This window comes from Dama dama, chromosome 17 (assembly GCF_033118175.1).
Source record: "Dama dama isolate Ldn47 chromosome 17, ASM3311817v1, whole genome shotgun sequence".
Taxonomy (NCBI): domain Eukaryota; kingdom Metazoa; phylum Chordata; class Mammalia; order Artiodactyla; family Cervidae; genus Dama; species Dama dama.
This window is the reverse complement of record NC_083697.1, coordinates 69,958,756-69,985,618: the sequence shown is the minus strand read 5'-3', so window position 1 is coordinate 69,985,618 and position 26,863 is coordinate 69,958,756. Positions and strand designations below refer to the sequence as shown.

The following is a 26,863-nucleotide window of genomic DNA, read 5'->3' as shown; positions in this document are numbered from 1 at the left end:
TGACCTAAGGACCCCAAACCAGGCTCTGAAACAACCCAGAGATGAGGGAGGAAATGGGAGGTGGGACGGAGTTTCAAGAGGGTGGGAACATATGCAACCCTATGTCCTGACTGACGGAGTTATGCTGATGTATAGAAGAGTCCAACACAATATTGTGAAGCAACTGTCATTCAATTGAAAATAAGTAAAGTTATTAAAAAACACGTTGGGAAACATGTGGAAAGAAACTGAGAAGGTAAATTACTATGAATGAAATCATAATTCTAGTAATTCAGTTTTGAATGTCTATATGTAAGCATTCATTAACATTCCTTGTCATTGCAATATTTTCATTATTAGACTGCTCCCTCTTGTAGTTAAGTTGAACATGTGTTTCTGTTTTGTTTCTTCTGAGGTATAATTGATGTGCAGTATTATGTGTGTTACAGATGTACAGTGTAGTACACCTGTAAACAGTCTGTACGGTTTATAGATTCACAATTTCAAAGGTTATACTGCACTTTTAAATAGCCTTGTAGCTTGTTTTATACATAAGAGTCTGTACCTCTTAATTCCCCGCCCCTACACTGCCCCTCCTCCCTTCCCTGTCCCCATGATAACCACTAGTTTGTTTGCTGTATCTGAAAGTCAGCTTCATTAGTGTTAATATTCACTAGTTTGTTGTATTTTTTAGATTCTACATATAAGTGATATCATACAGTATTTGTCTTCCTCCCTGACTTATTTCACTTAGCATTATACCCTCCAAGTCCATCCATCTTGCTGCAAATGGCATTATTTCATTCTTTTTTATGGGTGAGTAATATTCCTATATACATATACCACTTTATCCATTCATCTGTTGCTAGATGCTTAGGTTATTTCTGTATCTTGGCATTCATGAATACTGCTGCTATGAACATTGGGATGCTTGTATCTTTTAGCATTAATGTTTTTGTTTCTGTCAGATATATACCCAGAAGTGGAATTGCTGGGTCATATGGTAGTTCTATTTTTAGTTTTTTGTGAAACTTTCATGCTATTCTCCACAGTGGCTGCACCAATTTATATTTCTACCAACAGTGTACAAGGGTATCTTTTTCTCCTCGTCCTTGCCAACATTTGTTATTTTTGATGATAATCATTCTGACAGGCATGAGGTGATATTGCATTGTGTGTGTGTGTGTGTGTGTGTTTTCATTGAGGTTTTGATTAGCATTTCCCTGATGATTAACAATGTGGAGCATCATTTCATGTGCCTGCTGGCCATCAGCATGTCCTCTTTGGAAAAAAATGTCTCTTCAGGTCTTTCTGCCCATTTTTAAATCGGGTTGCTTGTTATTTTGATGTTAAGCTGTTTATATATTTTAAATATTGACTCCTTTATCAGTCATGTCATTTACAAAATACATATTACATTTTCACAAAAAAGACAAGTTTTGGGATTTTTTTTTATTACCACAAATTCTGTACCTAGTGTTTTGTCTATATAGCACTTATCACAGTTGGAATTAGGTGAATATTTGTATAGCTATTTACTGTTTCTTCTCTGGTTGAGTGTGTGTTCCATGAGGACAGGAGCTATTTGCTTGCCCATTTCTCTACCTTCACAGCATAACACAATTTGGCAGATCACTTTCTCATGTGCTAGTCTTTTTTTTTTTTTAATGAATTCATTTTGCAGGATGGGGAAGGGTTACATGGATATGCAGAGTGGTTTTAGTTTTCTTCTGACAGGCACCTGGTAGAATCTCCAGTCTAACTAATATATTTTTATATTAGTTTCATAGCTTCAGAATTGTACACCTTGACTATCATATAAATTTGGTGCCGAGCCCTGCTCATGAGACAGGCTAGAAATTTTTTTATATTTTCATAAGAGCTTTTAACTTGTTTCACTTTTATAGATATATTTCTTTTGGTCCTTTTTTTGGGCTAACCAAGAGGAAACATTTCTAGACCCTTTCTCACTGAGAATGTGTTCCTCTGAGCATCCTGGCTTGAGTCAAGGCTCTCAGCTCCAACTCTCAGCCTAGACCTTTTCTCAAGTTCCTTCCTTAGCATCCAAACCCAAGACCCAAGCGAACTGGGCCTATTTTGAGGTCCATAACCCATTTCTCCCCACACTCCTAATTGCCAGAACTCTCAGCCTCAGTTTTCACACTTCATGCCCTGGATTTCAGTTTCCTTGTCTTTTCTTGCCCTGAAGGATTTCACTCTTTCTTGTCAATGCAGCTATATATTTAACTTGGCCTAATTTTGGCCTAAACAATAGTTGAAGAAACCATCAGTGGTTAGATTTGGGAAAGAGGACATGTCGAGAGTAGGGAAGTGACACTTCTGGGAGTCCACACTCTTGGTTCCACTTTTGTACTTTGTGACCCAGAAAACATCCTGAGAGAGGCTACTTTTCTAGCCTTTGGGTAGTCATGGCAGTTGGAATCTCTTGGATTGTGTGTAAAATTTGGGGGAGGTATTCTATATTTGATAGGACTCCGTTGCTTATAAGTTGTGGAAAACTTAGAACTGGCTAAACCAAAGAGGTCATAACTATCTTGGGTTTCTTGGTGTTTCATAGATGCTAAGGGCAGGAAAGCAGGCCAGAATGATGAACTAGATGCTGGTGGGATCTTACAAAAAAGAACACGCTCAGTTGTGGGTATTCAGTGTCCACAGATAGCATGTGCTGTGCCTCTGGTCTTTGCTTCTGTAGCAGGACCATGTGAAACCCTTCATTGGGGTAAGGTTGATGGGATCATTTCTCCTCTCCCATCATCTTTCACATTTTTTAAGGACTCCGATTCCCTCCTTATTCCTCCCTTATCTTTGTATTGCTTGCTGGGAATGGTTGTTTCCTCATATTAGAGTCTATGTTACTAATTAGAAAGATATTTTCTTTCCTAGATTGTTTTTGTCTCTGTTTGTTCCCTCCTCTTCTAGGGAGACCTCACTGAGTTTGAAAGCCTTCAACCTGTGTGAGTCTGATTATTTTCCATTTGTATTTCATGTGGGTCCTGTACTCCTTGCTGGGCTTGCTTTTAGTTTCTTTTTGCTTTCTGGCCAACACTTTCTCCCTTTCTTACTCTTCTAAACTTTCCCCTACAAGGACTCCCGCAGCCAGAAATATGCTCAGTGAATTCAGGGTCTGCCAAAACCTTCCATTTCAAATAAACCTCCCCAGCTCGTTAATTTCTACCCAAGAGGTGTTCTTCCATAAGGTCTTCTTCTAACCTAGGCTTGGACTCAGTCTGTTATGGACTGCCCAGCTCCCTGTTAAAGTGTTTCATCTTTGCTGTGTTTTCTCTTATTTCTATCAGTTTTCTATAACATTCAGTAAGTTTATACACAATACTTATGTACTCACCTATAATAACTGTGTCAGACTGAAACATGATGCTAAAGACTTCTAGAAGGATATATGTTATCTTGATTTTCTAGATCTTACCCCATCCAGTATATCTAGATTTTCAATAGCTGCTTGACATAGCTGTCCAGTCTTGAAGGCTTGGTTCCATAATTATTCTTTATTAAAAAATAATTTTATTTTTGACTGTGCTGGGTCATGACTGCTGCATGGGCTTTTCTCTAGTTGCAAAGAGCAGGGTGGGGGTGAGGGGCTGCTCTCTAGTTGCAATACGCAGGCTTCTCATTGCAGTGGCTTCTCTTGTTGTGGAGCATGGGCTCTAGGGCATGTGGACTTCAATAGTTGTGGCATGTGGGCTTAGTTGCTCTGGAACACATGGGATCTTCCCTGATCAAGGATCAAATCCATGTCTCCTGCACTGGCAGGCAGATTCTTTACTATTGAGCCACTGGGAAAGACCCCTAATTATTCTTGTAATGAACTATCTGCAGCTTTAAGAAAGTGTGAAAGTGTTAGTTGCTCAGTCATATCCAACTCTTTCCGACCCCATGGACTATTGCCCACCAGGCTCCTCTGTCTATGGAATTCTTCAGGCAAGAATACTGGGGTGAGTTGCCATTCCCTTCTCTATGGGATCTTCCCGACCCAGGAATCAAACCCAGGTCTCCTGCATTGCAGGCAGCTTCTTTATCATCTAAGCCATGAGGGAAGCTTTAAGAGGCTTTCAGTAATTTCGCAGGCCCTTGCCTCCTTGGGGGCAGTCAATTCATTTATTCATTGAGAGCCTGCCTTTCCTCCTCTGTTTGATGTCTTCAGGTTCCAGCCATATATGATCATCTAGTAACCACTAAGAACATCTCCTCTTTCTAACAGTCTAAGGGTATTAGACTGGTTATAACTCTTTGTCTTTCTATATCGATATGTTTAGATCTTTAGAATCACATTTTCTCCTTCCTATCTGCTCGGCCTATCTGCTCAAACCTCAGTCTTTCTCTTAAGGAAATCTCTTCCTTCAGCTTCATCAATTCGTTGGTCTAAAGATAAGACTGAAGTGTGTTTTTCAAATCATTCCACATTGACTTCCTGAGTTAAACTGCTTCTGTAGAGTTAGGACATTCAATTGCACAGGCCTTTTGAATTGCTCTTTTAGCTTTGCATTTGCAAAAGTTTTGTTGAATTGTGTTCTTACCTCACCTCAATAAGATGGAATACATGAAGATAAAGGCTTGCATTCTTTTTGTTTGTTTCATAGCAAAACCAACTACCATTCTCTGATGAAATCGATGAATTAGGTCTTTAAGATTTAGAACCAGTATCAGAGGTTAATTAACACATTTAGAGTGAATTAGAACCATGAGGTGGAGGACAATAGAATGGGAAAAACTAGAGATCTCTTCAAGAAAATTAGAGATACCTAGGGAACATATCATGCAAAGATGGGCTCAATAAAGGACAGAAATGGTATGGACCTAACAGAAGTAGAAGATATTAAGAAGAGGTGTCAAGAATACACAGAAGAACTACACAAAAAAGATCTTCATGACCCAGATAATCATACCAGTGTGATCACTTACCTAGAGCCAGACATCCTGGAATGTGAAGTAAGTGGGCCTTAGTGAAGCATCACTATGAACAAAGTGGGCCTTAGGAAGCATCACTATGAACAAAGCTAGTGGAGGTGATGGAATTCCAGTTAAGCTATTTCAAGTCCTAAAAGATGATGCTGTGAAAGTGCTGCACTATTTAATATGCCAGCAAATTTGGAAAACACAGCAGTGGTCACAGGGCTGGAAAAGATCAGTTTTTATTCCAATTCTAAAGAAAGGCAATGCCAAAGAATGCTCAAAATACTGCACAATTGCACTCATCTCACACATTAGCAAAGTAACACTCAAAATTCTCCAAGCCAGTCTTCAACAGTATGTGAACCATGAAATCCCAGATGTTCAAGCTGGATTTAGAAAAGGCAGAGGAACCAGAGATCAAATTGACAACATCTGTTAGATCATTGAAAAGGCAAGAGAGTTCCAAAAAAACATCTGCTTTATTAACTATACCAAAGTCTTTGCCTGTGTGGATCACAATAAACTGTGGAAAATTCTTCAAGAGATGGGAATACCAGACCACCTTACCTGCCTCTTGAGAAATCTGTATTCAGGTCAAGAAGCAACAGTTAGAACTGGACATGGAACAACAGACTGGTTCCAGATCAGGAAAGGAGTACATCAAGCCTGTATATTGTCAACCTGTTTATTTAACTTATATACAGAGTACATCATGAGAAATACTGGGCTGGATGAAGTAAAAGCTGGAATCAAGATTGCTGGGAGAAATATCAGTAGCCTCAGATAGGCAGATGACACCATCCTTATGGTAGAAAGCAAAGAAGAACTAAAGAGCCTCTTGATGAAAGTGAAAGAGGAGAGTGAAAAAGTTGGCTTAAAGCTCAACATTCAGAAAACTAAGATCATGGCATCTGGTCCCATCACTTCATGGCAAATAGATGGGGAAACAATGGGAACAGTGAGAGACTTTATTTTTGGGGGCTCCAAAATCATTGCAGATGGTGATTGCAGCCATGAAATTAAAAGACGCTTGCTCCTTGGAAGAAAAGTTATAACCAACCTAGATACCATATTAAAAAGCAGAGACATTACTCTGCCAACAAAGGTCCATCTAGTCAAATCTATCGTTTTTCCAATAGTCATATATGAACGTGAGAGTTCAACTATAAAGAAAGCTGAGTGCAGAAGAATTGATGCTTTTGAAGTGTGGTGTTGGAGAAGACTTTGAGAGTCCCTTGGACTGCAAGGAGATCCAACTGGTCCATCCTAAAGGAAATCAGTCCTGACTATTCATTGGCAGGACTAATGCTAGACCTGAAACTCCAATACTTTGGCCACCTGATGTGAAGAGCTGACTTATTTGAAAAGAACCTGATGCTGGGAAAGATGGAATGTGGGAGAAGAAGGGGCAGATAGAGGATGAGATGGTTGGATGGCATCACAGACTCCGTGGACATGAATTTGAGTAAACTCCACGAGTTGGTGATGGACAGTGAGGCCTGGTGTGCTGCAGTCCATGGGGTCTCAAAGTCTGACACGACTGGGCAACTGAACTAATGGAGGACTGCAACACTTGTAAACAGGCTCTATGCATCTGAGGAATTGGCACCACCTCTTGTTGATTTCTTTCAATGGACCTGAATGCAACTTAAAACAACGTGGACTAAGTGTGCCCTGGTTCCCTCCACCCCATGGTTAACTCGTAGTCCTTTCTGCAAACCATGTGACTGTCCTGTTGTACAGTCTTGAAGTTACCCATGATGCTGTATATGGTGGAAGTAGGCTGTCACCTCCCAGAGGGCAAGGACTGTCTTTCCTGTCTTCCTATACTTTCCTATACTTATAGCGTGGCTGTGCACAAAATAGGTGCTCAATAAGCGTGAATGGAAGAACCCAAATTAATGAGATTTCTAACATGAAACAGACTTTTTTTTTTTTTTTTTTGGTAATGGAAACCTCAACAGACACCATCTCTATATATTCCAACTATATCTTCTTGAAATACAGCAAAATGTATGATGAATGTTGAGTTTGAAATCCACTCTTTTGCTCCAGGTATTTAGAAAGAAATTGCTAATGCATTAAAACCTTACTTGTACTTTTTTTTTTCTTTACTACAAGATTCTGCAGGTAGGTTCCATAGGTTGTCTTCAACATCTGTTTATGTTTTACTTTGCATTGAAATGAATTGTTGTAGAGTATAAAATCTATTTTGTCTTGTATGCATTCCCTGATTGTTTTCAGCTGTAGAAAGTTAGTTTTGTAGTTCTTTACTCTGCCAATCAGTTTCAATTTTTGAAATTCACAAGATTTCCATCATTATTAGATCAGTGAGTAAATTAGGTGTCTACAATGGGCACAAATTCAACAGCTTCCTTCATGCTACACAAAAGATAGATTTGGCTTCATTTGGAAATCTGAGGTTCCTCTGAATTATGCCACAGCTTCCTTAGAAACAAAGTAACTTGTAATCAGGATGTGAAATTCAAAATATTTTCATTAGTAAATGTCAAATGTTTAATTTCCTGAAGGATGGAGAGCACAACCCTCCTTTTTCCCCACTCTGTAATCTTCACTGTTTCCAAAAATACATACTGAAAAAAAGGAGGGGCCTTTAAGACTCTGCAATGTATGCAGAAAGAGTTCTGATATTGTATCTGTCTTAAAAGGAATCATTTATTACTTCAAGATTTGTATCTGCTGTAAAATGATATCATTGACATATTTGAGATTGGGGGCAAAGCAATCTCAGAGAAGGACATGGGGTCTCATTTATCTGCCTCATCTAGGTGGGGGCTTGCCTGCTGTTTCTTTCCAAGATCATCTTCAGGAACTGTCGCAGGCATGTGACCCTCCCACCGAGCTTTAAAGAAAATGGGGTTTACCTTAAAAGTTCTCACATTGCCTTTGAAGATATCTCCTCACTTGAACAAAGGTTATAGCTTTCCTCCAGGGAGACTGATTTGAGCAAATTTCATGCTGTGTGTTCAAGAAAAATCAAGACTCCTACAACTTTCTAAAGTTGAAAGAAACATTGTCATTTTCACTATTTCCTTACTTTTCTCTTGCTTTGTCAATTTCATTTTATTGTTGGAATATTTGTGGTTGGAGCAAGGCATTTATTTTTTATCCTTTATTTACAGATATGAATATATGGTTGGAACAGGGCAATGACTTTATAAGCTCACCTAGATTTTCAGTGGTGGAGACAGCATCATAGAAATTGCTTCTGAAGCATTCCACTCTTTTCTCTCATGTTTCAGACCTCAGCTAAATAGCACTACCCTCCAAACAAACACTGAATTGATATGCTGTCTGGATATTGGATTATTATTACCAGGTCTTCTTGACAGGAAAAATATCGTGTTGATGTTTAGTCTCCATATTGAACAACTGTTCTGGGATGTGCAAGCAGGAACCTCGAGGGAGGACTAACTGATGCTGTTAATTTTCAAAGGAGGAAACGTGGGCAGGATTGGCTTGCAGAGCCATGTGTTCTGGTGTGAATTGAGTACCTTCATTTTGAAAGAGTGCATGAGCTATTTGAACTTTATATGCTTCAATTAAATGCCAGAAAATGGGATGAAAAAACTTACTGAAAACCAGAAACCAGATGCTTGTTCTTCAGGCCTCTTGAGGCATTAAAAACAAACATCACAACAAAAGACATTTGGGTTTGGTATAATTCACTGATGGATGGTTTACAAAACCTTTTGCTTCTTGATAGAGTGGAAGCTAGTATGAGCGAGGACTGAGAGATGCCTGGTTTGAGAAATAGCTAGATGATTGATCTTATATTCAATAAATCCACTCTTGATTCATGTAAGGAGTGGTTTCAGTTTATTGAGGACAGAGAGGAAAGCATCTAGCAGTGGCAGGTTTTCCTTTCTAAAACACTGGCTCATTTTTACTCAGTATACAGAAAGTGGAGGTAGGTTGGAGAAGCTCCATCTCTGATACTGAAACAACAATTCACATCACATTTTGGACTGATGGTTGTGTGCAGCACGCTGTTCCAGGCTGACTATCAGCTGGTGGAGTCTCGGCGTCTGCCTTTTCTCAGGACCATGGACCATGAGGACCACGGTGTGACGGTGTAGCATCTCCACAGAGTTTAGAGGGCGCTCCCGTGACTGGTGCAGGTACACCAGCTAGAGTGACCTTGTGCTCATGGCAGGCTGATCTCTGGTAAGGATGGCAAGTATGAAAGCCTGTGCAGTTCACTACCTTCCTGTCTAAAACCAGGGTGCTCAATGAGCCTCAAACCAAGTCCATGGTATTGCCTTTGGAGGTATTGTTCTTAATTGTTTTTAACATCATAAGCAAATTTTTTGTGTAGGACAGATTGTCACAGAATCCTACCATGATTTTACATACAACCCCATCCACTAAAATGTGCACATTCATTTTGGTTTAAGAATATTTTCTTATTTTGACTTGACCATATCATAAAGTTGAGAGCTATGAATAGCATTTTACTAAATCCAGATTGACGTATGGATTAGGATAAACTTTGTGTAGTAATATTTGTGCACCTGAAGTTCAGACTGTGTTATTTAATCATCCTGTATTAACCAAGTATTCATAATTTCACAATTGGATTTAAGAATATAATCCTTTCTTTATTTCATAAAATCCATAATATAGCATCACATTATAAAGGTAGAATTACCCTTACATTTTTAAGTATTCTGTTGATGAGAAACAGTTTATATACTACTTCGTTTGTCTGATCTTTGTAATTTAAACATGTCCTATTTGAAATAAAAATATTAGCGTATCTTATATTTGATGCTGTACCTTAAAAGTAGTAAACTGATGTTAATCTCTTTGTGGATGGTATCATTGGTGAATATTATAAATTCTAGAGCTCTTGTAGGCCGAAGTGGCATATGTTTAGCAAAACTTTGGAATTTTTTTTGTTGTTGTTAATTGTTAATATTATTAAATATACGCTTGAACCTCTTTTCTGTTTCAATCTTTGCTGTTAAAAATGATTTTTCTTGCACTGTCTTACAGCATACAACATCTTTGGGAACTGATGATCAAGGCCAATACTTACATGTCATTCTCAGGGCAAAACATTTGAAGCTGTGGAAGTTGTAGAAGATTTCACATTTTCTGGAATTCTATTTCATTCTCTGGCAGTATTTTATAAATTCTTTATAATTTGCTTATTTTCTTATCATTTTCCATGTCTGCAAAAGGATAGTAAACTTCTGTAAAGATTCCACATAATTAAGGCTTTATTAGATAATTAGGTTAAAGTTTTAAGAATAATTTTGAAATGTGAGCTCTAGAAATACCACCACAGAGAGGCCGTTTCTAAGACATAGTTCTCATTGTCCAGCTGCCGTGAGTGGTCATCCTCCGTTAGGCTGTGTCTGACTTGCAAGGGAGGGGCAGAAGCATGGAGACCCAGAAGAAGCCTGTTGCTCACCCTGCAATGGCTATATCATGAGATCTGGTCCTGCATACGTTTGGAGTCACCTGAGGTCAGCTCTGCGTGGCTCAGTGGGAGAAACCTTAGTCTGTCTTTGTAGACAGATCTGGAGAGTAGATGGTGTGTTCCAGGAAGCTCCGAAAGCTGTGATCTAGAATTCAAGCCAAATTAACAACCATGTATCTCTAGTCACCTTCAGAATTTCAGAAAAGGGAATCAGTTTAGATTCTGCCTTTTTTGTTGATTAGCTTGAATTATTTTAATTAAATTACTCACAAAGACCCTCACATTTCTCTTCTGTAAGTGGGTATGGTGATAGCACCTACTCAGTAGAGCTGTCCTGAGTATTTCTGTATCTGACACATTTAGCAGAACGCAGCTCACAGGAAAAGGTCAATGGGTTTCTGGCTATACTATTACTATTATAATGACAATAATAATTATTCATGCATGGAGCAGCAGCATTCAATTCCTTATATTTTTAAGACTCTTCTGACAATGGGAGGATGTAGTAGAAGAGTTTATCCATTATTTTTGATATTTTTATGAAGTGTGTGCTACAAGCCAGGCCCTTTAAAAATACTGGGGCTTCAATGAGAAGCAAAACCCAACTTGGTCCCTGACCTCGTAGAGTCTACAGTCTAGCAGGAATAATCAACATAATCTAATACTCAAATATATGTAAATGATAACTGGGATATAGGATAGAAAGACCAGAACCAGGCATGGGTCATGAGTTGATGTGTAAGTGTGAATGCCGAGTGACCCCCACAGGTCGGGGATGGAGGGAGGCCAGTCCAGGCAAAGAGTGATAATGGGGAACTGGGAGGAACCAGGGGGCTGGTGTGGAGAGAAGGGGATGGGCTTGAGTGGAGTAAAGTAATGAACTCCTATCATGAACTTGGTATAGGCAGGGCACACCTAGAGAGTCTCCAGATCCTGCTACTCAAAGTGTGGTCCTCAAAGCACCCTCATCAGCATCATCTGGGAGCTGGTAAGAAATGCAGAATCTCAAGCCCCGCCCCACCACCCCCAAAGCTGCTGAATCAGACTCTCTGCATGTGATTCATGTGCACATTGAAGTCTGAGAAGCACTGTCTTCTAGAACATGCTAGGAAAACTGGTTTTTGTCTTTCAAGCCTCTGGAGGGTTTTATGTAGGCAGGTGACATGTCCACATGAGCATTTTGAAAAGGTCACTTGGGTTAGGGTGGCATTTTGAAGGGGAAAGGTGAGGATGTGGGGAAAGGAAGTAGGACCAACCTTATTTTGTGTGGTTTGCTGTCTGCTAATCCCTATTTGAAACATTTTGGCTGTCACACTTTACTTAGTAAATTACAAATTAGCGACTTTCAATTACAAATCACTAAGTTGTAAATTTTTCTTCTGAACCTATCCTGATTGATGACATAGGTGCTGTGCTTAGTCGCTTAGTCATGTCCGACTCTTTGCCACCCCATGGACTGTAGCCCGTCAGGCTTCTCTGTTCATGGGGATTCTCCAGGCAAGAATACTGGAGTGGGTTGCCATGCCCTCCTCCAGGGGATCTTCCCAACCCAGGGATCAAACCCAGGTCGCCCACATTGCTGGTGGATTCTTTACCATCTGAGCCACCAGGGAAGCCCTTTCTTGGGCTGGAGTGGGTAGCTCGTCTTATTCCAGCCAACAGGAAAGAGGAAAGACAATACCCTTGTCTTGGAAAATACTTCCTGGAAGTCACATTGACCATTTCGAAATTCATCCCATGGTCCAGAGCTTGACCACATGGCCTCACATCGCTGTAGAAGAGAATGGGAAATGCTGTCTTTATTCTAAATGCAGGGTTCTGTTTCTAAGATCAAAGGAAAGAATAGATTCTGGGAGTCAATTAGGCTCTTTCTCATACCAGAAACTCAGATGAGGCAGAGTGAGATTGCTTCTGTCTGGGTAGTCAAGGAAGGCTTCCTGAATGAGATGAAGTTTGAGTTACTTCTTTAAGGATTGGAATTTATGTCAGTTGATGTGGGAGAAATAGTCTAGAACCACGATTTTGAAACTGTGTGCTTTAGTACTCCTTGACCCTGCAGTGATTCACAGAGGCTGCTGGTTAGTTTCAATTTTTGAGGGAAATCTAGTGACACTCAACATTTGTTGTTTACCAAATGAAATACTAGCTTGACATAGTTCACACTTTCAACATGGGATTGTGCTCTATTCCTTTTGAGGTATTTTTGTCTTCATAAATCTGGGTTCTTGGTGGTTGCTGTGTAGGAAGTTGTACCAGGCAAGAATCTACTTGGAACAGGCAATGTGTGGGAGTGGTTTTCATTCTGATTCTGAGGTTGAGCACTGCTCAACAGATGCATATATCCCATGATGGTAAGTAATTGTGGTTACGAATGGCATGAAAATATTTAAAAATTTTAACTTATGTGTAGTAGTTTTTCAAATGTTTACCAAATTTTTAGGATATAAGTACTTACAAAATTGTTGGATAAGGCTACTTAATAAATGGAGCCATTAGGCACTTCTTTTGACCTAGGTCCACTGAAAATATTACCTAGACACTGATGGTACCATGAACCTAGAATGTCTGGGGATCACTGATGTGTGGGGTTAACAGAGTTACAAGGCTACTTCTTTTTATGTTCTTAACATAGATGGTGTTGAAAAATATTTTTCTATAATAAAATCCATGACAATTTACTTTTTAAAACAATATTTTCTAACTGACTTCAAAGTTCATGATAGGAATTTTGAGTATGGAGTAGTACTAATAAATAGTCCTACTGAAAACTGATGTTATAAATTTTAGTATATTTTCCCTGAAAGGAAATATTTTTTATTATTTTATCAAATATATTTTCTCCCCTAAAGTGTTTTTGGATGATATAAGAATAGGCCTTATAAGGCATATATCATTTTTAAAAAAGGAATTATTTACATAGTTATGTACAAAGAATTTTTGTTTATGAGGTTGAGTTCAGTTATTTATTCAACAGGTATTAATCTATTCCTGACTGTGTTCTAGATGCTGGGCATACACTAATGAGAAAGGGCAATATTTGCTTATGTATGGAGAAGGAAATGGCAACCCACTCCAGTGTTCTTGCCTGGAGAATCCCAGGGACGGGGGAGCCTGGTTGGCTGCCGTCTCTGGGGTCACACAGAGTCGGACACGACTGAAGCGACTTAGGAGCAGCAGCAGCAGCAGAGAGATACAACTGAGTTAGTATTATTTATGCTATTATTTGAGGCTTCTCCAATGGCTCAGTGGGAAAAGAATCTGCCTCAATGCAGGAGACACAGGAGATGTGGGTTCGATCCTGGGTCAGGAAGATCCCCTGGAGAAGGAAATGGTAACTCACTCCAGTATTCTTGCCTGAAAAATCCCATGGACGGAGGAGCCTGGCGTACTACAGTCCAAAGGGTAGCAAAGAGTCTGACATGACTGAGTGACTAAGCACATTAAACACATTGTATGCTATTATTTTTACCTGTTTTTGCAGAAGCAGGAATAAATTTGCACTTTGTCCGTTGTAACCTTATGAGGCTTTGTTGGTCCTTAGAGTGTACAATGCATATTGCAGCCCTGTTTAAGTTTAAGCATCCCTGAAACTCAGTGCTTTCCTTTCTTCTTCAAGTGTAATGCATTAAAAGTCTGGATAATTTTTTTGAAAAATCAACTTTATCTTTGAACATTTTTATGAAGTAACCATGTATTACAGCAATAATTAGGCAGTTTCTTTTTTTTGCCAGTTTGCCACCAGTACAATTATATCAGGTTTTACTAAGGGCCCTAGTAAGAGATAATGTGATTTTCTTAAAAGAATTTATAATTTGATTTGGCTATCATATTGAGATTTATGACAATTAAAATAGCCATGGATGCAGGGATGCAGTGATACTGTGTATCAGGAGTTGCAAGCTCTCTGTGAAGGGCCTGGTGGTGAATGTTTTTGGCTTTGGGCTGCACGGCGCGGTCGCAACCACTCACTGCTGTCCTTGTGGCAGGAGAGCGGCTGTAACAGCATGCACAGGCGTGAACGGGGCTGTCTGCTGATAGAACTTCGCGGTAAAAACAGGCCGTGTTGAGGCAATTCCCATTTGATGGTTTTTATTTTCTCCATTCGGTGGGAATTGGGGTGGATCCTTTTCTGAAAGTGAGGGCAGAAGGCAGAAGAGTAGGGAAAGATAGTTTGAGGAGAATAGAGAAAACTTTAAACTAGCAATCAATTAGTCCTGTTGAGTAACTTTTTACAACCACACATTCAGTTGTCCAAGTGTAGATATATAGAGAAGAATGTTGGATTCATCTCATGTTGACCTTTATAAGATGAGGGAGAAGAAAATATAGAGGGGCAAAGTGGTTCAGGGCATTAGCAAGAGTATCATTGAAATAATGATCCAAAGATTTTAAAGAAGGTATGTAGGGAAATGAAGACAGGAGATAGTTGATAGAGTGGGAGAAGTGAGAGGGATCAATGGACAAAGTCCTGCAAGTATCAGAGAATGGCTGTTGTGATGAATGGATAAAGAAGATGTGATATCTATCTCTCAACATGCACACACAATGGGATATTACTCAGACATAAAGAATGAAATAATGCCATATGCAGCAAACATATGTACCCAGAAATTATCATATCAAGTATAATAAGTAAGTCAAAGACAAATATCATATGATATTGCTCCTAAGTGGAAGCTAAAAAAATACAAATGAACTTATTTACAACACAGAAATAAACTCACAGAAATAGAAAACACGCTTATGGTTACCAAAGGGGAAAGGGGTGGGTAGGGATAAATTAGGAGTTTGGGATTAACATAGCCAAACTACTATATATGAAATAGATAACCAACAACTAGGTCCTTGTTTGTTATCTATTTTATAGATAACACAGATGTCTATACTCAATATTTAGTAATAATGATAAGGGAAACGAATTTGAAAAAGAATGTGTATGTGTGTATGTGCTCACACAACTAACTGAGTCATTCTGTTATACACATGAAACTAACACATTATAAGCAAACTATATGCTTTAAAAAAGAGACAGAATGGCTGTTGTGAAAATAATTTAATCAGTATGCCAGGAGGCAAGCATAATAGAATTAAAAATGTAAAAGAAATGAATGAGAAGATATCCCAATGGAACCAGAGACTCAAAGAGCTATTCTAGTTAGATTGATTGTATTCAGCATATGTAAGCTAGCATGACACCTTTTAAAATAAATGTAGTCTTTAAGACATAAGAAATGAATCTACCAACAAGATTAGTAAAACATAAGAACTACATATTTGAAATATGTGCAGGTCAACCAGTTGCACTGCTCCCTGCTTGCACTGTTGGAATGCTCAGCTTACAGTTTCAAGTATGTGGAGGGTAGATTCTGGAAGAGGGTACCTTCTGGAGAGAGGGTTGTTGAGTCCACCTAAATAAAACTTAGGAATTGTCTTAGTGGTTTAGCTCATCTGGCCTCATTCACCCAACAATAAAGTCAGAGTTGCATTATATTCAGAGGAATCTCAATGGCTTCCCCGGTGGCTCAGATGGTAAAGAATCTGCCTGCAGTGCAGGAGACCTGGGTTTAATCCTTGGGCTGGGAAGAGCCCCTGGAGAAGGGAATGGCAACCCACTCCAGTCTTCTTGCCTGGAGAATTCCATGGACAGAGGACCCTGGCGGGCTACAGTCCAAGCGATCACAAAGAGTCGGACACAGCTGAAGGACGAGCACGTTCACCTTTCAAAGGGCCTCTGACTAATGCAGCATTTACAGCAATAGTCTTACGTGGCTATGAATGCTAGAGAAAAGTTAAACACTTGAGGAAAGGGCTGAGGTTTCCTCTAAGTGTTTCTTAGTTCTAAATTTCTTCTAAGTATTTCTTCCTCTTCTCTCCTTCATAAAAGGAATCAATTTCCTAGTCACTGGAGAAAGCACTTGCACTAATCATGAATAAGGTTTCTGGAGATCAAGCACTTGTTGATATACTTACATAAGATATTAAAATGAGCCCCTGGCACTTTCCCTACTGATTCTTCACTTATGAATACTAACTGGGGTGTATTTGGCCATAGGATTCCAAATAGCACTGAGGCCTCTGTATATTTGCCACCCAAGAAGATCATTCTTACAACGCTCTTGTGACCTCTTTAACAAAGAAACCTTTTCCATTGCTGTGGAAGCCAAAGAAAGTTAATAGCTCCTTACCTCTCTGGGTTTGTTTTACCACTCTTTTAAATTATAACATGACTTTTCAGTGATACTTCTCTGAGAATCATGGCTAGTTCAAGTGCTGGTTCTCTACAATGTCTTCTTTTTTTTTCCTCAGTAAACGTTGCCCTTTTCTCTCCTTTATTGTGGAAGGTATACATTCTTTTTCTAGTATTTTAGCTCTTACATTTTTTTAAAATATAAATTTACTTATTTTAATTGTAGGCTAATTACTTTACAATATTGTATTGGTTTTGCCATACACTGACATGAATCTGCCACGGTGTACATGTGTTCCCCACCCTGAACCCCCTCCCACCTCCCTCCCCGTCCCATCCCTCTGCGTCTTCCCAGTGCACCAGCCCCGAGCACCCTGTCTCATGCATCCAACCTGGACTGGCGATCCGTTTCACATACGATAACATACATGTTTCAATGCCATTCTCCCCAACCATCCCACCCTCGCCCTCTCCCACAGAGTCAAAAAGACCGTCCTATGCATCTGTGTCTCTTTCGCTGTCTCGCATACAGGGTTATCATTACCATCTTTCTAAAATCCATGTATACACTGTTAGTATACTGTATTGGTGTTTTTCTTTCTGGCTTACTTCACTCTGTATAATGGGCTCCAGTTTCATCCATCTCATTAGAACTGATTCAAATGAATTCTTTTTTAATGGCTGAGTAATATTCCATTGTGTATATGTACCACAGCTTCCTTATCCATTCGTCTGCTGATGGGTATCTAAGTTGCTTCCATGTCCTGGCTGTTGTAAACAGTACTGCGATGAACACTGGGGTGCACATGTCTCTTTCAGATCTGGTTTCCTCGGTGTGTATGCCCAGCAGTGGGGTTGCTGGGTCATATGGCAGTTCTATTTCCAGTTTTTGAGGAGTCTCCACACTGTTCTCCATAGTGGCTGTACTAGTTTCATTCCCACCAGCAGTGTGAGAGGGTTCCCTTTTCTCCGCACTCATTTCACGAGTCAGAATGGCTGCTGTCCAAAAGTCCACAATGTCTTAAGTGATCTTCTAGCAAGAAATGATATTCCTATCTTTTCAATTCCTATAAGCCTCACAGTGCTGATCATTTGCTATCTTGAAATGTAGTTATTTATGTCCATATCTTACCTCTCCTATAAGACTGTGAGCTTTGGAGGAACAGTTAGTTTTAGATTATTGTTAAATTCATCACTGTGCTTATTATAATTAGTAGATGTATCAATAACCACTTCTTGAGTAAATGAAGCAAAAAAGTCAGTTCTACTATGGTCTCTGAGCTGCAGTTCCACACTGGCCTTTTACAGATAAGTGTTATGTCCAAGCCTCAAAGAATACCACCCATCACTGTTATAATCAGGGTGTTATAAAGATATTATATTGTGTCAGTCTGTTAATTCACATTTAGTGAAATCTGAAACTGGCTCCCATACATGGAGGACAAGAAGAAACTGAAGAAAGAGGTAGATCATTCCAGATTGCTGGGCAGCAGTTTTAATAACCAAGGTAACTTACTTGCAAGGTTTGTCTTGGCTGACTGCAAGGTCATTAGATCTCCACACCTGCCAGAATCATATAATGGAATTCAGTCATGTGTACCATCTGGATGGCCTCAGTAGCACACTGCTCGCTCAAGGCTGCATGCTTGAAAACAGCTTTGGCTGTGGGAACAGTGAATGTAACATATGTTCCAAGGACAGAATAGGGGGTGAGGAGCCTCTGATTGCCTGACTCTAGCTCATGGGTCAATGTGGTGGGTCACATCCTTTCCATGACCTCCCCCAAAATGGTGCCACTTAATTGTATATTAAGTCTGAGGGATCTCACATTGGTGGGTCGATTAAACCAGGTTCAAAAAGTTCAGTGGATCAGTAAAGGTGTTAATCTAGGAAATCAAGCCATCCTTAAGCTAACATCCTATGTTCATTCGACTAATGTCTCCCACAGGGAATTCTTAAAATTACAGAGTGTCATCACATCAGTGTATTTAGTGAACACTGTTTGCAATGTGTGTCAGTGAACAAGAGTTGGTTGTGATGTAGGAGAAACAGAGCAGAAATAGAGAACCGCACATCCCCCGCGTTGCATCAGAGTTGCCTTTTTATGCATGGGAAACTATCAGGTATTACTTCCATGCCAGAAAGAATCAAGTGTAAGATCATCAGTTTGGACGTCTCAATTGTGAAATGGCTTTCTCAAAGGTCATTTGGTTTTTAAAATTAGATACTTCATGCAGGGGAAGAACCAACAAAACCTGGTAATAAATGGCATGGGGGAGATCATAGAAAAGTCTGGAGTCTTGGGATTATAGGAATAGTGGAATTTTTTTTAGCACATATATGGAAGTCAGGAGAAGAACTAACTTAAAAGTGAAAAAGTGAAAGTAAAAGTCGCTCAGTCATGTCCGACTCTTTGCGAACCCATGGACTATGCAGTCCACGGAATTCTCCAGGCCAGAATACTGGAATGGGTAGCCTTTCCCTTCTCCAGGGGATCTTCCCAACCCAGGGATCGAACCCAGGTCTCCCGCATTGCAGGTGGATTCTTTACCAGCTGAGCCAGAAGGTAGGGATAAAGAAGGAAATTAGTTTGGTTGTGGACATGCTGAGAAGAGATGACACTATGCATTAAGCATGAGAAATTTATGATCTGACATGAAAGGAAGTTCAGGACTCAAAAGATTCAAGAGTTGGGTACACCAAGGCTATAGCTCAGAAATGGCATGGAGAGTCAGAAGTCTGAGAGAGAACCATAAGAAACATTTTAATTAATGGGATCAGAAATGTTGCTCGTTGTGACTCAAATCACTTTTAAGTCCATCTCTGTTGAACAAGTTACTGCACTAAGCCAGTTGCAATACATGAATTTCCAAACATTGTTTCTGACAAGAGATTGAGCTAGCAAAATTTCAAGTTTGAGGATAAGAATTCCATTTTGTTGAATCCTCACTGTTGTACCTCATCATTCTCTCTCAAATGGACGGGCTGAAGGAGTGGTATGGACAGCGGAGAGATTGTCAGTGGCCAACAGAACAGGCTCTCTTTCATTACTCAGCTTGCCACTTAATACATAGTAATATTCAATCTTGCTGAATTATTAATGGTTAAAATTTTATTTTATTTTATCCAGACTCATTCACATTTGGGTTAGGACTAATGAGACAAACAAGAATGAAATCTGGATGATGCCCTGTCCTTACTACTCACCAGTATTTTATCACTGCATTAGGCAATTTGCTTAGAGCTCTAGGTCAAGGTGAGTTCTACTGTGGAATAATACCAAATTAGCAGATAAGTTTAAACAAATTTAAGATGGAATATGCTTATAAGTCCATATACTCCTGAAAAACATTTCAGAAATAGATGGTTTGCTCTGCCCTGAATATGGTTTGTACAATTATTTGTTTATTTATTAGTGGGATTTGGTGACTAAACTCATTTCATACTATGTAATACCCAGAGGAAAATGTAGGCATGCTACTGCTCTAAATGGACAGCTGTCCTCTAAAATGTCCTACTGTCTATTGAATTGCTTTGCAGTATTAAAACTGTGTTTCATTTTCCTCTTCTACTTTAGGTCTTGGGAGCTGAAGATGATAACAGGGGTGATGGCTGCTTGCGGAAACTGTCGACTGTGAACGCGCTTCGTTTCCTCTTGCTGGTCCTCATTCCAGGCATCTGTGCTCTCATTGTCCTGCTGGTGATCCTGCTCTCCTTTGTTGGTGAGTGATGCCATTATTAAAGAAAAATGAAGTTAAAATTAACATTAGTATGATTTGTAAGAGTGGTTTCTGCTACTCTGGATGGTGGTTTACTACTGGAGGATCTTCCTGGGCAAGGAGAAATCTGATTGCTTTTGCATTTGTAAAAGACAAAAGACCTGGATACATTATAGGGAATTGATGGTAGAAAGAAATGAAGTCAGGAAAACCAATTTGGTGACTGGCTATCATCTGAGTAAAAGAGAGCAAGAGCTTGAATTAAAGCATTTGGTGCATGAGAATCAGCGGAAGTCAAGACTGATTAGGATTTTGGCATGAAGGAGAAAGAGGAGTCAAGGTTGACTCTCAGATTTCTAGCTTAGGCAACCAGGTTGGCTTTGGTGCCATCTTTTAATGTGGGAAGAAAAGGCAGAGGAGTGAGGTGCAAGTATATGGAGGTCAGGTTGGGAGTTCAGTTAGGACATGTTAAGTTGGAGATTCTTATGGGACAACTAAATACAGTAGAACCATAGTTTAAGTGCATTTATTGTGAGCAAATTCAACAGTGCAGGCTGGGCCAAGAAATGGAGGACTGTTGAATTTCTTGCCTTCCTAAGAAAATTTCAAGGGAAATTGTGAGTCTGTGTGATTTTTGGCTTCTGTACAGACTTTAGAATTTAACTCTCATCCTGCTGTTACTGGTCTGAAGCTGGAACCATCAGGAAGGGAGACTGAGAAGGGAGCCTAGCCTGTCTGTATTTGTGAAGGTGGGAGTCTCAGCAGCAGCAGCAGGAGTAGATGAACTGTGAGGAGAAAGAGCACTGCTTCAAAGCTGAGGACAAAGCCAGCATCCTTCAAGGATGCTGTTGTTTAGGGGAGATGAGAAAAGATCAAGAGAAACCAGAGCTGTTGGACAAGAAGAAAAGGATCCCAGAGACGCTGGGCTTCATAGACGCCTAGGACAGAGATGGCCCGAGGCCGCAGGGTGACGGGTAAGAAGAGGACGGGAAAACTGCAGGCTTTCTGTCGGGGCTCCAGGCGCCCTGCCCCAGGCTGTGCCCGCTGAGGTCTGCTCTGGGCTGGGGGCAGGACAAACCCTGAAGCTCACCTCTCCCCCTCTCTTCTGCCAGGACCCCCCGCCTCCAGACGTGGCCTGCTTTTGTTTCCTTTCCTGTGCCTTCCAGTGGCTGCTTTCTTATATTTTGTCCAGAGTTTGTAGTTGTTACCTCTGGGAGAATCTGTCTGGTAGACGCTCCCGTGGTCATACCCCCGGCATTTGGAACGCTCTCATTGTCATAGCACTGTGCGGAGCAGCTCACACGCTGTGAAGAATACTTCCTTTCATTCTCAGGGTGGAATGCTAATATAAGCTTAAAACCCATTTTTAAGTGCTTCAAAACTTAGAGGCCTCTGAGCAGAGGCAGGGTGCTATTAAAACAGTGCTTTACTTGGGTTTATTGATTGATTACATTTAAACATTTTTATAACTTTATTGAAATATAATTTACATACCATACAATTCACCCATTAAAAAGTGTGTAATTCAGTAATTTTTAATATATTTACAGGTAAGTTCAGTCATCACCATAGTCAGTTTTTGAACATTTTCATTGCCTCAAGAAGAAACTTTGTTCTCTCTTAGCCGTCTGTCACCCTTCCACCGTTCTGGGTCCCCTCTGCCCCAGCTCTGAGCAACCACTGATCTACTGTCTGTCTCTGTAGGTTTCCTCTTTCTGGACATTTCACATGACCACCTGTGGTTTTTGTGACTGACTTCTTTCACCCCACATAATATCTTCAGAGTTCATTCATGTTATTGTATGTGTCAGTATTTCATTCCTTATGGCCAAATAATACTCTGTGGTGTGGATTTACCTCATTTTAAAAATCTATCAATTGATGGACATGTTAGTTGTTTTCACCTTTTGACTATTATGAATAATGTTGCTCTGAACCTTCATGTACAAGTTTTTATGTGTACATGTTTTCATTTCTCTTAGGCTTATACCTAGAGGTACAATTTTTTAAAAATCACTTGTATGACATTAGGAAACTCAGCAATTTGTAACCATTTCTTAGTGCTCTTTTGGCTGTTATGTAGGTAACCTTTAGAAAGTGGGTATTTTCTGGCACTGTCTTCAAAAGCATTCTTTTCATGTTCTGAACCAGATGATTTCATATAGATACATTAAGTAATCTCTGCCCAGATAAACATTTCCTGTTTTATAACTGAGATGTTTACTTTTGTAGTGAGCAATAAAATCATTTTATATCTTTGTTTAAAAAACCTCACTAGATTCTGCTTGCTTTTAAGAATATTCTGTTTGATTTGAGTTTATGATTCGTGCTCTTTCAAAGTTTCACAGTTATTTCCGGGTCTCTAAGAGATACTACAAATAGCAGGAGCTTTGGCTCCAAAAGGTGAAGAGATGGTAGAGAGAGGGTTGTTGCCCAGGAAAAGGTGGTGAAAGCCTTATGCTAACAAACAAGGCGAAGAGATGGTAGAGAGAGGATTGTTGCCCAGGAGAAGGTGGTGAGAGCCTTATGCTAAAAAGGTGAAGAGATGGTAGAGAGAGGATTGTTGCCCAGGAGAAGGTGGTGAGAGCCTTATGCTAAAAAGGTGAAGAGATGGTAGAGAGAGGGTTGTTGCCCAGGAGAAGGTGGTGAGAGCCTTATGCTAAAAAGGTGAAGAGATGGTAGAGAGAGGGTTGTTGCCCAGGAGAAGGTGGTGAGAGCCTTATGCTAAAAAGGTGAAGAGATGGTAGAGAGAGGGTTGTTGCCCAGGAGAAGGTGGTGAGAGCCTTATGCTAAAAAGGTGAAGAGATGGTAGAGAGAGGATTGTTGCCCAGGAGAAGGTGGTGAGAGCCTTATGCTAAAAAGGTGAAGAGATGGTAGTGAGAGGGTTGTTGCCCAGGAGAAGGTGGTGAGAGCCTTATGCTAAAAAGGTGAAGAGATGGTAGAGAGAGGGTTGTTGCCCAGGAGAAGGTGGTGAGAGCCTTATGCTAAAAAGGTGAAGAGATGGTAGAGAGAGGGTTGTTGCCCAGGAGAAGGTGGTGAGAGCCTTATGCTAAAAAGGTGAAGAGATGGTAGTGAGAGGGTTGTTGCCCAGGAGAAGGTGGTGAGAGCCTTATGCTAAAAAGGTGAAGAGATGGTAGAGAGAGGGTTGTAGCCCAGGAGAAGGTGGTGAGAGCCTTATGCTAAAAAGGTGAAGAGATGGTAGTGAGAGGGTTGTTGCCCAGGAGAAGGTGGTGAGAGCCTTATGCTAAAAAGGTGAAGAGATGGTAGTGAGAGGGTTGTTGCCCAGGAGAAGGTGGTGAGAGCCTTATGCTAAAAAGGTGAAGAGATGGTAGAGAGAGGGTTGTAGCCCAGGAGAAGGTGGTGAGAGCCTTATGCTAAAAAGGTGAAGAGATGGTAGAGAGAGGGTTGTTGCCCAGGAGAAGGTGGTGAGAGCCTTATGCTAAAAAGGTGAAGAGATGGTAGAGAGAGGGTTGTTGCCCAGGAGAAGGTGGTGAGAGCCTTATGCTAAAAAGGTGAAGAGATGGTAGAGAGAGGGTTGTTGCCCAGGAGAAGGTGGTGAGAGCCTTATGCTAAAAAGGTGAAGAGATGGTAGAGAGAGGGTTGTTGCCCAGGAGAAGGTGGTGAGAGCCTTATGCTAAAAAGGTGAAGAGATGGTAGTGAGAGGGTTGTTGCCCAGGAGAAGGTGGTGAGAGCCTTATGCTAAAAAGGCGAAGAGATGGTAGAGAGAGGGTTGTTGCCCAGGAGAAGGTGGTGAGAGCCTTATGCTAAAAAGGTGAAGAGATGGTAGAGAGAGGGTTGTTGCCCAGGAGAAGGTGGTGAGAGCCTTATGCTAAAAAGGTGAAGAGATGGTAGAGAGAGGGTTGTTGCCCAGGAGAAGGTGGTGAGAGCCTTATGCTAAAAAGGTGAAGAGATGGTAGTGAGAGGGTTGTTGCCCAGGAAAAGGTGGTAAAAGCCTTATGCTAACAAACAAGGCGAAGAGATGGTAGTGAGAGGGTTGTTGCCCAGGAGAAGGTGGTGAGAGCCTTATGCTAAAAAGGTGAAGAGATGGTAGTGAGAGGGTTGTTGCCCAGGAGAAGGTGGTGAGAGCCTTATGCTAAAAAGGTGAAGAGATGGTAGTGAGAGGGTTGTTGCCCAGGAGAAGGTGGTGAGAGCCTTATGCTAAAAAGGTGAAGAGATGGTAGAGAGAGGGTTGTTGCCCAGGAGAAGGTGGTGAGAGCCTTATGCTAAAAAGGTGAAGAGATGGTAGAGAGAGGGTTGTTGCCCAGGAGAAGGTGGTGAGAGCCTTATGCTAAAAAGGTGAAGAGATGGTAGAGAGAGGGTTGTTGCCCAGGAGAAGGTGGTGAGAGCCTTATGCTAAAAAGGTGAAGAGATGGTAGAGAGAGGGTTGTTGCCCAGGAGAAGGTGGTGAGAGCCTTATGCTAAAAAGGTGAAGAGATGGTAGTGAGAGGGTTGTTGCCCAGGAGAAGGTGGTGAGAGCCTTATGCTAAAAAGGTGAAGAGATGGTAGAGAGAGGGTTGTTGCCCAGGAGAAGGTGGTGAGAGCCTTATGCTAAAAAGGTGAAGAGATGGTAGAGAGAGGGTTGTTGCCCAGGAGAAGGTGGTGAGAGCCTTATGCTAAAAAGGTGAAGAGATGGTAGAGAGAGGGTTGTTGCCCAGGAGAAGGTGGTGAGAGCCTTATGCTAAAAAGGTGAAGAGATGGTAGTGAGAGGGTTGTTGCCCAGGAAAAGGTGGTAAAAGCCTTATGCTAACAAACAAGGCGAAGAGATGGTAGTGAGAGGGTTGTTGCCCAGGAGAAGGTGGTGAGAGCCTTATGCTAAAAAGGTGAAGAGATGGTAGTGAGAGGGTTGTTGCCCAGGAGAAGGTGGTGAGAGCCTTATGCTAAAAAGGTGAAGAGATGGTAGTGAGAGGGTTGTTGCCCAGGAGAAGGTGGTGAGAGCCTTATGCTAAAAAGGTGAAGAGATGGTAGAGAGAGGGTTGTTGCCCAGGAGAAGGTGGTGAGAGCCTTATGCTAAAAAGGTGAAGAGATGGTAGAGAGAGGGTTGTTGCCCAGGAGAAGGTGGTGAGAGCCTTATGCTAAAAAGGTGAAGAGATGGTAGAGAGAGGGTTGTTGCCCAGGAGAAGGTGGTGAGAGCCTTATGCTAAAAAGGTGAAGAGATGGTAGAGAGAGGGTTGTAGCCCAGGAGAAGGTGGTGAGAGCCTTATGCTAAAAAGGTGAAGAGATGGTAGAGAGAGGGTTGTTGCCCAGGAGAAGGTGGTGAGAGCCTTATGCTAAAAAGGTGAAGAGATGGTAGAGAGAGGATTGTTGCCCAGGAGAAGGTGGTGAGAGCCTTATGCTAAAAAGGTGAAGAGATGGTAGAGAGAGGATTGTTGCCCAGGAGAAGGTGGTGAGAGCCTTATGCTAAAAAGGTGAAGAGATGGTAGTGAGAGGGTTGTTGCCCAGGAGAAGGTGGTGAGAGCCTTATGCTAAAAAGGTGAAGAGATGGTAGAGAGAGGGTTGTTGCCCAGGAGAAGGTGGTGAGAGCCTTATGCTAAAAAGGTGAAGAGATGGTAGAGAGAGGGTTGTTGCCCAGGAGAAGGTGGTGAGAGCCTTATGCTAAAAAGGTGAAGAGATGGTAGAGAGAGGGTTGTTGCCCAGGAGAAGGTGGTGAGAGCCTTATGCTAAAAAGGTGAAGAGATGGTAGAGAGAGGGTTGTTGCCCAGGAGAAGGTGGTGAGAGCCTTATGCTAAAAAGGTGAAGAGATGGTAGAGAGAGGGTTGTTGCCCAGGAGAAGGTGGTGAGAGCCTTATGCTAAAAAGGTGAAGAGATGGTAGAGAGAGGGTTGTTGCCCAGGAGAAGGTGGTGAGAGCCTTATGCTAACAAACGCAGGTGTATGTGTCTCTCTAATTTTGTCTGTTTGGGCTTCTGGCATGCAATAAAGTCAAGATGGCAAGGAGATTTCTAAAGATAAGAGAGTTAGACTTTCTGAATAATTATTTCTGCAGCAGGCTATGGAAAAGAGCAATAGCAAATTGTTTTTCTTCTCAACTCTTAAACTGAAGTTGGGACTACAAAGGTTTTGTTCAGTTTAAGTTAGTCTAGTTTGGACTCTAATAAAGATTCACATTTTTTTTAAAGGATTTGAAAATTGAAGAGAAAGGTATAGTATTATACTTAGGTTTCTATTTCTTCATTTATAATCTAATACTGAAAGGGCTATATGACCTAGAAGAAAGAATCTAGAAAAAGTGGAATCCTAGAAGAACTCAGTACTAGAAGATTTGTGTTTAGCATCTTTCACTTACTACTTGTGTGACTTTTACATGCTTTACTTTCTCTGTGAGACAGAGAATATAATTATTATTCATTTCATAGGATTGTTATGGAAGTCAAATGAAATCACTTCTGGTGAAAGTGTTTTTATATGTTACAGTATTGATTATGGACATAAAATTGTTTTTTGCTTATGAATATTATTGTTATTAAAGAATTAGTTAATAGTTCTACTACACTCAATGGATGCCAACATCTGCTGGATCATAGAAAATACAAGAGAACTCCAGAAAAACACCTACTTCTGCTTCATTGATTACTAAGGCCTTTGACAGTATGGATCACAACAAA

At 40.7% G+C, this 26,863-nt stretch overlaps 1 protein-coding gene across 1 annotated transcript in view; it reads left to right on the top strand.

Moving 5' to 3' along the window:
• The window catches only part of CORIN (corin, serine peptidase), a 267,935-nt gene that overhangs the window by 29,083 nt on the left and 211,989 nt on the right, over window positions 1–26,863 (top strand). Inside the window, exon 2 of the mRNA XM_061164691.1 lies at window positions 20,122–20,266. Within this exon, the coding sequence (XP_061020674.1) occupies window positions 20,122–20,266 (145 nt within the window). The remainder of the gene's footprint in view (window positions 1–20,121; window positions 20,267–26,863) is intronic.